At 36.1% G+C, this 14412-nt stretch overlaps 1 protein-coding gene across 1 annotated transcript; it reads left to right on the top strand.

Annotated features, from left to right (window-relative positions):
- The first annotated feature begins 626 nt into the window (after positions 1 to 626).
- LOC121417514 lies at positions 627 to 12422 on the top strand. The gene is made up of 5 exons (XM_041611236.1): positions 627 to 1136; positions 8350 to 8582; positions 9161 to 9217; positions 10364 to 10642; positions 11049 to 12422. The coding sequence occupies exons 2-5, from the start codon at positions 8424 to 8426 to the stop codon at positions 11931 to 11933; spliced, it is 1380 nt and encodes a 459-aa protein (XP_041467170.1). The 5' UTR covers positions 627 to 1136; positions 8350 to 8423; the 3' UTR covers positions 11934 to 12422.
- The last annotated feature ends 1990 nt before the right edge of the window (positions 12423 to 14412 follow it).

Raw genomic sequence — 14412 nt, 5'->3', positions numbered from 1 at the left:
CCCATTTTTTTTAAACAGCTACATCGGTGAAACAGACTCCTGGGGAGCGTTTCATGAAAGGACTTGTCAGACGTTTTATCCGACATGTCCCATTTTATCCGACAGTTACTATAGTAACAGTGCCTCTCAGCCAATCAGAATCAAGGAAAGATGTCAGATCTGACAACTTGTCAGACAGAAATGTTGATGAAACGGTCCCCAGAACGACAAGACCTTTCATTGGTGTAACTGGTACGATTATTAATGACTCGTTATATCACGACTCATGCCCTCTGCGGTATTTCGACCTATTTCCATAAATAATTTCCATGCATGTGACAACACATTCTGAATTAAGGTAAAAATATATCAGCCGTTTTGTTAGCAAAACGTATTTCCTTCACGTGACCGAGTATAGTATTTCCCTATTACTGTTAACGGTGGCAGAGAGAATGAGTCTAGTTTGCTTTTATGGCGCCTCTATTCGTGTGTAACGGTGCGTGGCGCGCACTGATTTCATGTAAACCATTACACAATAGCAAATCCTTACGGAATGCATTCCTATCTATTATACAGTCACCGTACTCACACACACACATTTCCTCTATACACACGCACACACAATAAACCAACACACACACTCACCCCACATTTGAATACAACAGTCAGCTAAGAGTTCTCAAGGAAGCCCTCACTTCACAATACAAAGTAAACTTGAGTCAACTTCGCTCGGCAAAGAGTAGCTTCTGCAACTAACTCGAGCTCATGCGCTTCAAACACTCATTGCGTCACTGCAAGGTTCTAACTTCTGTCGCGAGTACATGTACAGATTGGCGTAATTTGCAGTGTGTTCTCAGAATATCCGCCTACTGTTAACGCACCTGCGTTCGCCTCTGAACGGACCTCAAGTCAATGGTGATAATGATTCGAGGACAGAAGCACCCTAAATCTGAAAGCGTGTATCTTCTTCAATTCTCTCCCACCAATTCACCGGCCCATATTCCTTCTCGATCGTAATTTTACGAGATATGTGTATGGAAATCGAGGGCATTCATTCCTTGCAGGAATCTAGCATTAATAATTATATTGACTTGGCTCAACTAACTCTATCTGTCTATTGGAGAATGATTGAAATGTAATGGCACCCGGAGAATAAGGTAAGTAAACCAACCCAGCGGTAATCATTGTGTATATATGTCTAAGGTGGCGAGTTCAACGGTTTGAAAACAGGATTCCCTGAAATGCCTAAATCACCCCTCGCTATATTTCTGTCCCTGTGTGTGTGTGTGTTTGCGTGTGTGTGAGCCTGTGTGAGTGACATTAATAATTACAATGAGTATGATCAATTTTTATAACTGATTTTATTGATGATAATAATAAATAACAATGATGATAATAATGATAATATGTATGACCATTTTTATAACTGATTTCATTGTTTCTCCTTTAAGTTATATATGATTTATGCTTGTATTAAGTTAGTGAAAAAAGTCAAAATATGAAATGTAAAACATTATATTATGTGTTTTGAAATGTTAAATTGAAATGTTATATATTTTTGTTCATGGAATCAGAATAAAACAGTATGGGAAAAAAAGATCAACTTCAGACTTCAGTTTAAAACATACATCCTAATTATTATTATTATCATTATTATCATCATTGTTATTTATTATTATTATCATCATTATTGTGTTATCAGTATTGATATTATTATCTATCATTATTTTATTATCATTGTCATGATGATAATGATGATCCACGTCATTTATATTGTGCCATATTTCTGATTAAAAAAAATCATAGGCGCAGGCTAAAAAAAAAATCACTATTGTAATGTAATTATTGATATTATTATCATTAACATTGTCACTATTATCATTATTATTATTGTTATAATTATTATTATCATCATCGACATCATCATTGCTGATAAAGCCTAATTATTAGTATCATTATTATTGTTATCATTATCATTTTCATTATCCTCACAGCGATAAATCTACATGTACATCCATATTAGAAATAAATGTATAATGGTTGCAATCAAATAATCCTACTAGTCTTTCTAACTCACAGCGCACTTATTTAGTTAGATATTGAGAGAATGGGGGACAGCGGGACGAATCCAAGATTTTCCAAACGGAGGCGGGGGGTGTGCACATGTTCCTGATGAAAATTTGACAAGCAAAAAACAAAAGCACTCACTTTCAAAAGGGGGACACACTTGCGTAAAAACGGTACACTACAGTATTTAAATTATATATTTTTTTATTATGGCTCTCAGATGAGGGATCATGCTGTGCCATAACACTCGGCTCCTAGCATTAATCAAGATTAGATTTCATTCAATGATCAATCTACAATCTAAATAATAATCAGACAAAAATACAAGTTTCAAAACCCCAAGAACTTTCAAGTGAAATTCATGAAGAAAAAAAAATGTCCGAATAAATAGTTAATTGTTTTCTCACTTGCTTAGAAAGGTTGTATTTTCAGAAGCAATATCATTTATTCATACCATGAGCATGCGGGTCGCTACTAATGAAAGACTGTTTTTTCTAAGAGGAAAATTTTAAGGAATTTGGGCACCAGGAAATAAAAAAAAATAAGGGAAAAATAGCGTGCATATTGAAATTGAGTGATAATCAAACTATTGTGTATGTCAGACGATAAATTTCCCGTGATTCTCGAAGTGATCGCGAAAATATGCCATTCTTTTGATAAGAAATCTAGTATCCAAAAGAGTAATTGCTTTTGTGATCTCTTCGTGATAATCACACAATCATTTGTGTTTTTCAGAGGTTGGGGTATACTTCCGCATAATGCATACAACCACACAGACAGAACTTATTCTAGACCGGTCAAACCTATTACGTTATTTCGAATAGTATACAATCAATCGGGTGGAGTATATAGGCTTTGTTGGTATAACTGAAGCATTAAAGGTTAGAAGAGGTTAACTGGGTTTTCTTTTTCTAAGTATGAATGTGCGTCAACGAGTAAAATATAGTGTGTGATGTATATGACGATGTTGAATCTTTGTACAACTAAGGAGCGTTGTAAATACCAAAAGAGTGTGAAAGAGAGTTAGCGACAAACTATACATACATTCCACACACACACCCTCACACACACCTTATCTCACATAACATTTAATGGAAAATAATGCAGAAAAGAGGGAAAAGAAGATATAGAGAAAAGAAAAACAGAAGTGAGGAGAAAAATAAAGAAAGAGAGTAACAAATATAGGCAAAGAGAGATATAAAGAGAAGAGAGAGAGAGAGAGTGAACAAGAATGAAGGAGACTGTTTGTAAAGAACAGAAAATATACTCATTTAACCAATAACTACAAGTTTAAGTTTCTAAAAAGGCTCCTTTTACATAATTTCGTATACCATGTAGCCTTCACGTAGTGATATAGCCTGATTTTTTTTGTCTAATATTCTAAATCATTCCATTTGCTTATTAAGCAAAATTCCTCCAGTTTAGGAGCTTGTAATACTAAACACGCTTATGTTTAATTTTCATATTGGTAACATTCCTCAAATCTTTAGAAATAGGTTTGAAAACAATTATTTTTACCCATTCAGGTAAACACATTAACCCCGTGTAAATACCACCAAAAATTTCCTTCATATACAAATAAATCAAAAATTTTTGTGGTATTTACACGGGGTTAATGTGTTTACCTGTGCAAATGGGTAAAAATAATTGTTTTCAAACCTATTTCTAAAGATTTGAGGAATGTTACCAATATGAAAATTAAACATAAGCGTGTTTAATATCACAAGCTCCTAAACTGGAGGAATTTTCATTTGTACAAATAAATTATTACTATTAGCGTTATAATTTTTGAGTGAGTCATTATTCGAACTCGTTTCTTTTGAACAGATCTGAAATTATCGAAATGAGACATTTGTGAATTACCCAAAACGATATTGCAGTATTATAAATGTAATATATTTGAGTTATTAGCTTCACACGGGCGGATCCAGGATTTTCCAAGGGAGAAGGGGTGGGGGGCAAATTTTCCCAAGAAAAAAATTGACAAGCAAAAAGGGTTTTTACCTAAAATTGAAGGTAATTTCGCCCCCTAAGTAAGATTTGACAAGCAAAAAAAAAGGCCCTCACTTGTATATGAGCGACATGTTCCCATTAAAAATATATTGTGAGTTTGTGACTTCCAGGGGGGGGGACTTTTGTAAAAACGGCATATTACGTTATAAATTTGTGTTAAGGCTGTCAACAGGGGGGTACAACCCGGATGTGCCCCATTCTGGATCCGCCGGTGAAGCAACATTAATAACTTATATACAGTAGAACAAATTGGCTAAGTTTATATGATAGGCCAGTATATTTTAAAGAATCATTATTAACATGTGTCTTTCAGTTCAGGAACTCGTCTACTGTAATACCAAAAAAATTATATTGATAGAGGCAATTCCATAAAATAATCAACCTTCTTTTACGTCCGTCGTCCGTCCACAATTTTTCTTGATTCTTATTACACTTCATAAACTGACCAAGTCATGATCATTTCAGAACATTACAGACTGTTATAAGAACCAGAAATCAGAGACAGAAAATTTCATGAAGGTTCCACATTCATTGTGTCAGAGGTACATATTTTATGGAACTGCCCATAGAATACATTGAACAGTAGGGGAAGGCGGGGTAAGTTGAGCATACAATGTAGGGGCAAGTTGAGCCACCCCCAGGCCAATAATAAATGAGTCAGACATTGTGGTGGGGACATGTATTGATGACCCATTACATAACCCTTTACCCCACCACATTGTTTTCAACTTTGAAACAAAAAGTTCTTTTTTTAGCGGGAAAAATACAAATTTCAGCCAAAGAAGGGTGTAAAAAAGATCAGTGCTTTTTACCCACACATGTCTTAAAATATAATAAAGAAAAGACAATATTGGTAGTCCAGGTATGGATCTTCATTCTTGTCATAGTCTTTTACATGATGAATGCATAAGAAATGTGTGGATGTGAAAATATCGCATTAAGTTCTGACTGTGTTTATTTGAGCCAGCCATCATGGGGCGAGTTGAGCCATAGTAATTCTTATGGTAACGTATTATACAAAAAAAAACCTTAAAAAGCCATCGATACGCAGGCAGAAAGGTGCAAATTCACATGAAAGTTCTTTTACTTTTAGAGGATGTTAGTATTTATAGATAATTAGCAAGTAAAAAGACTTGAAATAAAAAAATGACCTGCTGGTTCTTCCCGCATATATTTTGTACTCAGTTTTTGTGGCTCAACTTAACCCACAAGGTGGCACAACTTACCCCACATATGGGGCAAGTTGAGCCATCTGACATCGGTCTTTTCAAAGGTCACGAATGACTTTCAGTGTGGGGGTAGAAAGTTATATATGGGTGAAAAATATTTCCCAAGAATTAAATTTAAAGGCAAGGTACTTATTTAGTCATATCAATTCTAACATCCAAAATGCAAAAAATGTCACAACTTGCCCCGCCTTCCCCTATTATTCTGAACAGATATAATTTCGTGATTTTCAGACACTCCTCCTTTAGAAATAAAGTATACTTATTCTTTTTTTTTAAATTGAAAATAATTATTTTGCTTTGGAACCTAGATGTTTGTTTATGTTATTAAAAATTATTGTTTTTCTGAGATAATATAATAACAGTATCGTCAGCAGAGAGAGAAATGAAATACATGTATTTTGTGATATCATTGACATAACACGAACAGAAGAGGCCCCAAAACACAACCTTGTGGAACTCCATACATTAATCATTTTAAATCTGAAATGACACCATTGACTATCATGTAGTGTTCTCTGTCCATTGAATATGATTTCGACCTGTTAAAACATACTCTTTTATTCCAGAGTATGATTTTTTACGGGTGATTAGGCGATCGATTTTGTCAGATGCCTAAGAAAGGTCTACGAAATGCAGACACAAAAATGCCATTATACCCAATCTATCTAATAATGATATAATAATATTCCGCATTTATATACAGCGCTTTACACACCAGAAGATATATAATGACAGATCATGCATACAATGTAAGAACAGATACAGGTGGGATAGAGAACGAACATAAGTATGCTATTTTGGTAGTATCAAAAACACCCGTACAATGTATGCTTCTTTGACAGAAGTAGCCTTTGAGTAAATTTGCTCGGATTTCCTCATTTCAACCATTGAATTTAACAACAATGGGAAAGTTTCTACATTGTGTTGAATATTTGAGAGGCCTCACAAGAGGTTTATAGGGAAATACAGACTCCTTCGCATGTCTTCTTAGCTGTATATGTTACAGTCAGACCAATGAATCCAACTCGGAACCGACTGATGGTACACTGTAAAAACTGTGGTGTTAAAACTGGTGTTAATAGAGGACCACACCCTGCGGTGTTAAAATAACACCCTAGAGATTGAACATAACACCAAAGAGTGTAAATGTAACAACCATAGGTGTTTTAATAACACCTATAAGTGTAAAACTAACACCACCAATTTAACACCAGTGTAAAATAACTGGTGTGGTCCTCTATGTACACCGGTTAACACCACAGTTTTTGCTGTGTATGTCATTGGTAATCATGTAATAGCTTTGATCGGTGTACAGTCGGTTTTGCCGTTGTGACTGTATCGTTAGTATTGATACGTAATCAAAACGTGAAACCATGAATTAATCTTCAGGTAAAGATGATGATGATGATGATGATGATGATAATAACAACAGCAGCAACAACAATAATGAGTGCTGTTTTCATAAATAAACCCGGGATTAACACCGGAAATTATAAGCATTTTAGTGGATACGAAATTTTCATCCAATTTAGCCAAAAGTAATGGCTAATATCATGCAAAAGATTCATCAGATATTCCATTACAAATTTCTTTATATTGCCAACATAATGCGTGTATTTAGACATGGTAATCTTGTCAACAGACACACTATTGGATTGTCTTCTGACTATTCATCCTCACCGTGCTTTATACTCTATTCATATTTGATTTACTGGGAGTTTTTCTTCTACATTATAATGCATGTTCTATTCTCATCAATGTTGCCATTGTTCGTTTTTTTCAATTGTGTACCTTCCTCGTATTCCCACATGAGTTATCTCATACACGCAAGAATACCTTGAACCTTTCTGCTTACACAAAAGGTTTCTTAGGTAATTTATTTGTAAATATGCTGGCATTAAACCAATAAAGTATATTTGCTTGAAAAAAAGGAAAAGTAGACGTGATTTGCTGGCCGTATACAGGGAGGGAATACACGATTGAAAAGAGATATATTTGTGGTATATTTTATTATATAATGCTAGAAAGTGTTAATTATGTTGTCGATGCTTCGGGGTGCAAATATAATACAGACTGGGTTAAGAATGCACAGAGATTTATTCAAAGCATGAATGTTCAGTATCTAATACGTACATGAAACTTTAGCGGCGAGGGAGTGTAACGAACGGGTTTAATACATTCTGTCGCGCTTATTCAACTTTTCGCCCCACATACATAATAGCTTAACTGTCATTAGTTTTGGTCTACTAAATATCTAAAGCGAACAGTCACTTAGCCTGATTGCAAACTTTACCAGGGATAATGAGAACATAAGATCGGTGACTCCCCTTCTATGAATGGCAGTCAATATTTTAGATAAGAGCAGTTTATGCATAGAGGTCATGCACTTCCAACTGACTATGCACAAAACAATGGTTGGGTTGACGCACATGAGGAGGGGGGGGGGGGTATACGGAAAATGGGCGACCGCCCCATCTCATTTTTTATCTTCAAGTGATGAAAAAAGAAGGCATGAAGAAACTAAAGGAAAGCCAATTGAAAGAAAATATTTCAATGAGAAATCTTTTGTAACAAGAAAATGTAATGTAATGATAATAATACATCTTCTCTGTAATTTCCACAAATATATATTTTTACATCTAAATATATTTAGATCACCCCCCCCCCCGCAATTACTTTGGTACAACCCTACGTTCTACAACCAAAAAAAAAGAGAAAGGGCGGATAAGAAAGAAAAGGGAAGGATGTATTTCTTACACATGACAGCTTTGTTGAGTTTGATATTAAAAAAATATCATGACATTAACATTTCACCGATTCTTCCCCGATTTCCCATGTTGTGTCCATTAAATGTTTTGGATTCTCTAAGCCTTTGCCTCTGATATTATTTCTTCTTACAGGAAGCGTACATGCTTCAAGCTATTTTACCTTATACCTTTTATCCCAACTGCTTATTCATTTATTATTTTTTATCTATTTATTTATTTATATTTTATTTTTTGGGGGGAATCTCTGATTCTTTTAACCTAATCATCAATTCCCTTTGCTACCAAATTCACAGATTTTCACTGAAAGGCTACATCTGACAAAATAAAAGAAAGAAAATATTAAAAAGGAAAAGGCTGAGCAGGAAATATGGACGTCACATTAGGAGGGTGTGGCTTGGTGCTCGCATTTCTCTTTATCTTCTTTGGCATGTCTGAAGTTGGACTATGGGTGGCGTGCTACTTCGAATGCCCGGATGGACAGTTGATTGAATTCAATTATTTCGCCTCTGTGTGGACAGGGGTTTTGGTAGGTATTCTATCATTTTAGAATAACGATTTGAATATAAACAGTAAAATTTGTGGTAGTAGGAGTAGTAGTAGTAATATAGTAGTAGTAGTAGTACAGTAGTAGTTGTAGTAGTTAGTAATACATTATTTCTAGAAAGATGGCTCAATATAAATGCCAATTATTATTTTTAGTAGTAGTAGTAGTAGTAGTAGCAGCAGCAGCAGTAGTAGTAGTAGTAGTAGTAGTAGTAGTAGTAGTAGTAGTAGTAGTAGTAGTAGTAGTAGTAGTAGCAGTAGCAGTAGCAGTAGTAGTAGTAGTAGTAGTAGTAGTAGTAGTAGTAGTAGTAGTAGTAGTAGAAGCAGGAGTAGTAGTAGTAGTAGTAGTAGTAGTAGTAGTAGTAGTAGTAGTAGTAGTAGTAGTAGTAGTAGTAGTAGTAGTAGTAGTAGTAGTAGTAGTAGTAGTACAGTAGTAGTTGGTAATACGTTTATTGTATTATAAGCCTAATTATACATGCCTTTAATCCGAAGATGTAAATGTTAATTAAATCATGTGAATATTAATTTTTATAATTGTTTATGCTTTCTATTTACTTTCAGGCATTCACAGTAGGATTCATGATCATCGTATTGTTTTGTGTCAAATTCAAATCTTTGGTAAGTGAATCAACCATTTATTTACGAATACAGGTGGGTGTTTCATAAAGCTGTTCGTAAGATACGAATGACTACGCACAAACCCTTTCTCATTCTAAGTGATATAAGATCCCTATGTAATTGAGTTAGGACCTAAGATCATGTTTCATTCGTGCGTAAAGTTGTGCGTAACTTTACGAACAGCTTTATGAAACACCCACCAGGGAGCGTTTCATGAAAGGACTTGTCAGACGTTTCATCCGATAAGTCCCATTTTATCCGACAGTTCCCCTAGTAACAGTACTTCTAAGCCAATCAACATCAGAGAAAGATGTGAGATCTGACAACTTGTTGGAGGAAAATGTTGATGAAACACCCACCAGGTACTCTGTATCTCGGAATCGTCGGCGGGATTGGGGTATTTGAAAAGCAGAAATTTAGTTACCGTGAACTAATCAATGACCTAATATTGGTGTATTTTAGCATTCACTTCGCATACCCTTTCTATAACGCACCAATTCCCTTGAAAATACAAGTTAAATGACAATTTACAGATTAGAGGTCATTGTCGAAATTTGTCGACAATGACCTCTAATCTCTTCATTGTGATTTGACTTGCATTGGTATATTGGAGGAAGCGGCTGAAAAGTGGGTGCTAAAGTGCAGTAACGTCGACATAAACAGGATTTATGCCTCTTTTAAAATACCTCCTATAAGCATATTACCAAGACCAAGTTTCTCTAGAAAACAATCTATTCTAAGGAAAAGTTCATTACGTATATCAGTTAGTACAACCCATGTTGCTTACACCATAGTTGTATTTTTGTCCAATATGCTTTACCTTAGATGTTTATTTGGTTTCGTTCCAGGCACTGGCGTGCTAGGGAGGCTGAGAAGCTCATCTCTCATCCCCTCCCAACCCTTCAAAATAAATCGCATTAAGTTGTATCATTCTTGTAATGTGTCTTCAACAAAACATATTTCAGCAAACCACGTTTGTCACAAACTAGAATATAACTATAAATCAGATTTTGGGTAGCTAGCTTTGCACGTACGCATTTTTTTTTTTTAATTTGGCTACTGTACCCAAAGGTCGGCCTCCTTAGTTTTATGGTTCTTACCATGTAACGGTTTTATGATGAATGCCTTTATCCATCTTTATTTCAGGGCACATTTATCATCATATTGGCTTTCTTGCTGGTTCCATGTGAGATCCTCTGCGCATGTGTCTACGCATATCGTGCCTATCTCTCTCGACCAATGGAAAACGAGCTAACGGGCAACGTGGGAGTCGACTATTTCAGCGTATTTTTCTTCAGTGCCATGGCCGTAGGTGGCGTCTTACTCTTTCTCATTACTATCATGTGGAACTGTTATTATTGTTGCGTAGCAACGCCAGTGGAAGACTTTGAGGAGGAAGTAAAGGAGGATTTAGAAGAGGAAGAGGTAAGATTTTTAAGACCTGTTTCATGAAACTTATTTTTTAAACTGAAATAGATAAATTTGATTGCACCAAATGACGGGCATTAATTTTGACATGGAAATCTTATCGGTTTTTATAGGTAACGAGTTTTAAAAAGTCCGACGGCCAATTTATGTCCATTTAACATTTCTCTTTACTAATGATGATAGCAATACATACCAAATCTTTATAGCCCTCAGGCTACTATACTTTGAGAAACCGTAAAGTAAGAAGCCTTCCATTAATTGGAGGAGATATTTGAAGGAGATAAAATTCCACCTCCCCCAAAGTATTTCTTAGGGTGGTCAGCAGCCAATATGTTATTCCTTTTTGTGTGCAAGCCACAGAACACATTTGCTATTTATCTATTTAATGTTATTTTCACTTCAGGAAAGACAGAAGAATCTTCGGTCTGTCCAGAATAGTGTATTCGTCAACAATCCTGTGGTAGATGATGAGTCTCGTCCTCCTCAATCTCGGCCACTTCATTTCGACCAAGAACCAAATTACGCTCGTTACCCTCACTCAGTTCAAAACGGTCATCCGCAGTCAATGCCACCACGACAGAATACCAGACATCCGGCTCCCTATTCGGATAACCGTCGAGATGACCGTAAGTCAAGATATCAGCAGCAACCTCCTATCCGGAATGACTATCCGTATCCACCTGCGTTTGATCGAGAGCATATGCCCGAAGACCGGACTAGGAGGAACCGGCAGCAGTCAAGGATGCCACGTCCAAATCTTGGTACGAACCACCAATCATATCTTCGAAATGAAAATAGGCGTGGCCAAGTCAATCGGGGATACGAAGAGGATGGGCTAGGGCAACCAATAGACAGGTCGTACAACTTAAGGAGTTACCTTTACGATGGGGCTCAAGGCGACCCGTTTGATCAACCGCTGTACTCGGGCGGGCCGCCGATTTACTCCGAGCAACCACGGAGATTAACGAACCAAAACCCGAACGCTTCCGCCGAGTACAGTCGAGGCCACAACGAAAGTCGTCGACACGTGAACAGACCTCCAAATTACTCTCCCCAACGAAACACGAGAGAACCCGTCACTGCCTTTCAACCAAGGGAAGAAGACAGATCGTACATCTACCGACCGAGACCCGAAAATTACCGAGGAAAACCGACAAAACCCGATTACATGCAGCAACAGCAGCAGAGTGCAAGAAACAGTAGTTATCCATTAGCGGCACAGAATCCTGGCCAAACCGAGATGGCTGCTAACACGAGAGGGGCAGGTCCCGGTAACACGTACTTCTAAATCTTCATTTTATACACTGTATATTTTACGGTGTTAAAACACCAACAGTTGGTGTTATGAGAGCACTGTACCCAGGGGTGTACAAATGTGCATCAAGGAGTTTGAATGTAACACCAAATAGTGACGAAATAATAAACTCTGACACCAAGGTGAGTTAACGCAATGAATTTAACACTGACGATAAATGCCACATACGGTCCTATCAAATCCCTTATGGTGTAGCGAGAACACCGCTATATTTTCAATATGCCTTGGTTGTGAAATTGATTTGTAATCGGACTGTTTTTTCCAATTCATAAATCGAAACATGGGGAGAGTTTCACTCGGCAATTTCTGAATGATTTTATTAACAAGCTACTGAAATCCTTGCATTTGATTGGCTTGCAAAAATATTCAAATTTAAATCACTCGACTACGAAGACTCTGACGAATATCTAAAGAATGTCGTGGGGGTGTTGTGGTCTAGTGGTTACGACTATTGTCTTCCAATCTGAAGGGCGTGGGTTCGAATCCCAGCCTTGGCGTCTTTCCTTTAGTAAGAAATATATACTGCACTACACCCAATTGAGGTGAATGAGTACCCGGGGGCCGTTTCATAAAGCTGTTCGTAATTTAAGAGCGACTTTAAGAACGACTGGTGACCCTTTATTGTGGTAAATGGGTATATTCATTGGCGATGGTTAAGCGCGTATAAAGAAAGTTTCGCCAATGATCATTTTGCACGTTATAGCGCGTATCGTTTACCACAAGAAAGGATCACCGGTCGTTCTTAAAGTCGCTCTTAATTTACGAACAGCTTTATGAAACACCCAACCGGTAGGACTTATTCCTTGACGGCTCATCTATGGCCGGGGTAATTATATGACACAAAGGCCCGTATTCTGAAGTCAGGTTTAAGTTAAACTCAGGTTTAAAGTTGTGGTTTAAGTATGGGAAGCCAAACGTATCAAATTTGTTATTAGTTGTATGTTTCTTATGTTTACTGTGCTCTTTCCTGATTCATCGATGGTGACGCCTAATAATGTTTTTATTCTTCCTAGACAATTATGAATGATTTAATAGCCAAATGAGCTGAAGTATGATGTCTCTACTGTTAGTGATTTATGTGACAATTGGATCGCCATACTTAAACCACAACTTTAAACCCGACTTCAGAATACGGGCCAAAGTATCAACGTTCAGTTGAGTATAATGCACATAGTTACTTGGCTATATAAATGGACAAATTATTATTTATGTGGATTTTGTATCAATGTTTTCTTCTCTCATTTGAATGGCGGGAAATAAGGATGTCATAAATTTTTACCTTTTTAGTCACCACCCGGCGTGGTAAATAAAATAAGTATTTAAGCAAAACAATACTATGTTAGAACTATTACTAGTATTAGAATAGAACAATTCAAATTTATAATGCGAATGCTTCTTTTTTTATATTATGTTAAGTAAACAGTATTAAAGGTTTTGTTGATCTGTATGAAACAATATACTTATGATAGTAGCCCGAATCCTTTTTAATTTTTCTTTAATGTTTTATTTTGAACTTTCATTTTGAGGTCTTGTGTTTTTGAAGATACATGTATGTCGTAATTTTGGCTAGTGTGTATGTCTTCCGATTTTGAACCAGAACATACAGGATTCGAATCTATTGTGAAACATTCTACAATACTTACCTAGATGGGTATTGATATATCCACTAAAAAGTATGTTCTTGACATTTTTTTACCAGGATCGTCAAGCAGTTTTCAATGTATTTCAAGCGTGACTTACGAAAGTGGAATATATCAATAATATGATATTTCATGTCCTGTCACTGATCGTAATCGGCCTAAAATTCATACTTTAGAGGTTCCTGTTTATCTGAAATATATATCATAATCAAGGAACATACATGTATATATTGTAATTTAGTTTTCACATTTAGAAGGTTTTTAAGACTTCAACGATTAAGGTAACAACCTCTTCGAGTTGAATGTGTCAACACTAACCCCTTAGAAAATGTTAACAGAATATCATGCAGCAGAGTCTCGAGATCACCTGTAATCTTACTGCACTTTGTATTCTTACAGGCATTGTGTAAAATTACAGAAAATGGTATTTGGTGTATAGAACCATACGAATTTTCTGTCAAACAATCCTTTTCCCCTTTAAAAATCCTATTCTGTTAAATTGCAGAAAATGCCCTGCTCTCTTTCTAAATATATAACAATTTACAAAATAATTTCGTTACTTTTTTCTATTAGATCTACATCTCCTTTCTTTAAAATCTTTAGTTTTTTAAGAGTGAAGGATATTCTGTTATATGATAGTCATGTTGTAGTTTTTTTGTCAAATTTTGATTACATTTTATGATGCAATATGGACATTTTTTATGATATCATTTTAATCTAGATATACCAAATGTTAATGAAGTGGATGGGTTTGCTGCTCTGTGAACTGGGATTTGGTATCTCTCTCTCTCACCCCCCCCCCCCCCCTCTCT

Source organism: Lytechinus variegatus, chromosome 6 (assembly GCF_018143015.1).
Source record: "Lytechinus variegatus isolate NC3 chromosome 6, Lvar_3.0, whole genome shotgun sequence".
Classification (NCBI taxonomy): Eukaryota; Metazoa; Echinodermata; class Echinoidea; order Temnopleuroida; family Toxopneustidae; genus Lytechinus; species Lytechinus variegatus.
Note: the sequence above shows the minus strand (reverse complement) of the source record. Positions and strands in the feature narration are given on the sequence as shown.

Excerpts from the sequence above, each read along its gene's own strand:
- LOC121417514 (XM_041611236.1), top strand. The coding sequence starts at position 8,424 with ATGGACGTCACATTAGGAGGGTGTGGCTTGGTGCTCGCATTTCTCTTT. Across the intron at positions 9,218-10,363 it reads GTGTCAAATTCAAATCTTTG|GGCACATTTATCATCATATT; the intron begins GTAAGTGAATCA and ends TCTTTATTTCAG. Across the intron at positions 10,643-11,048 it reads AGGATTTAGAAGAGGAAGAG|GAAAGACAGAAGAATCTTCG; the intron begins GTAAGATTTTTA and ends TTTTCACTTCAG.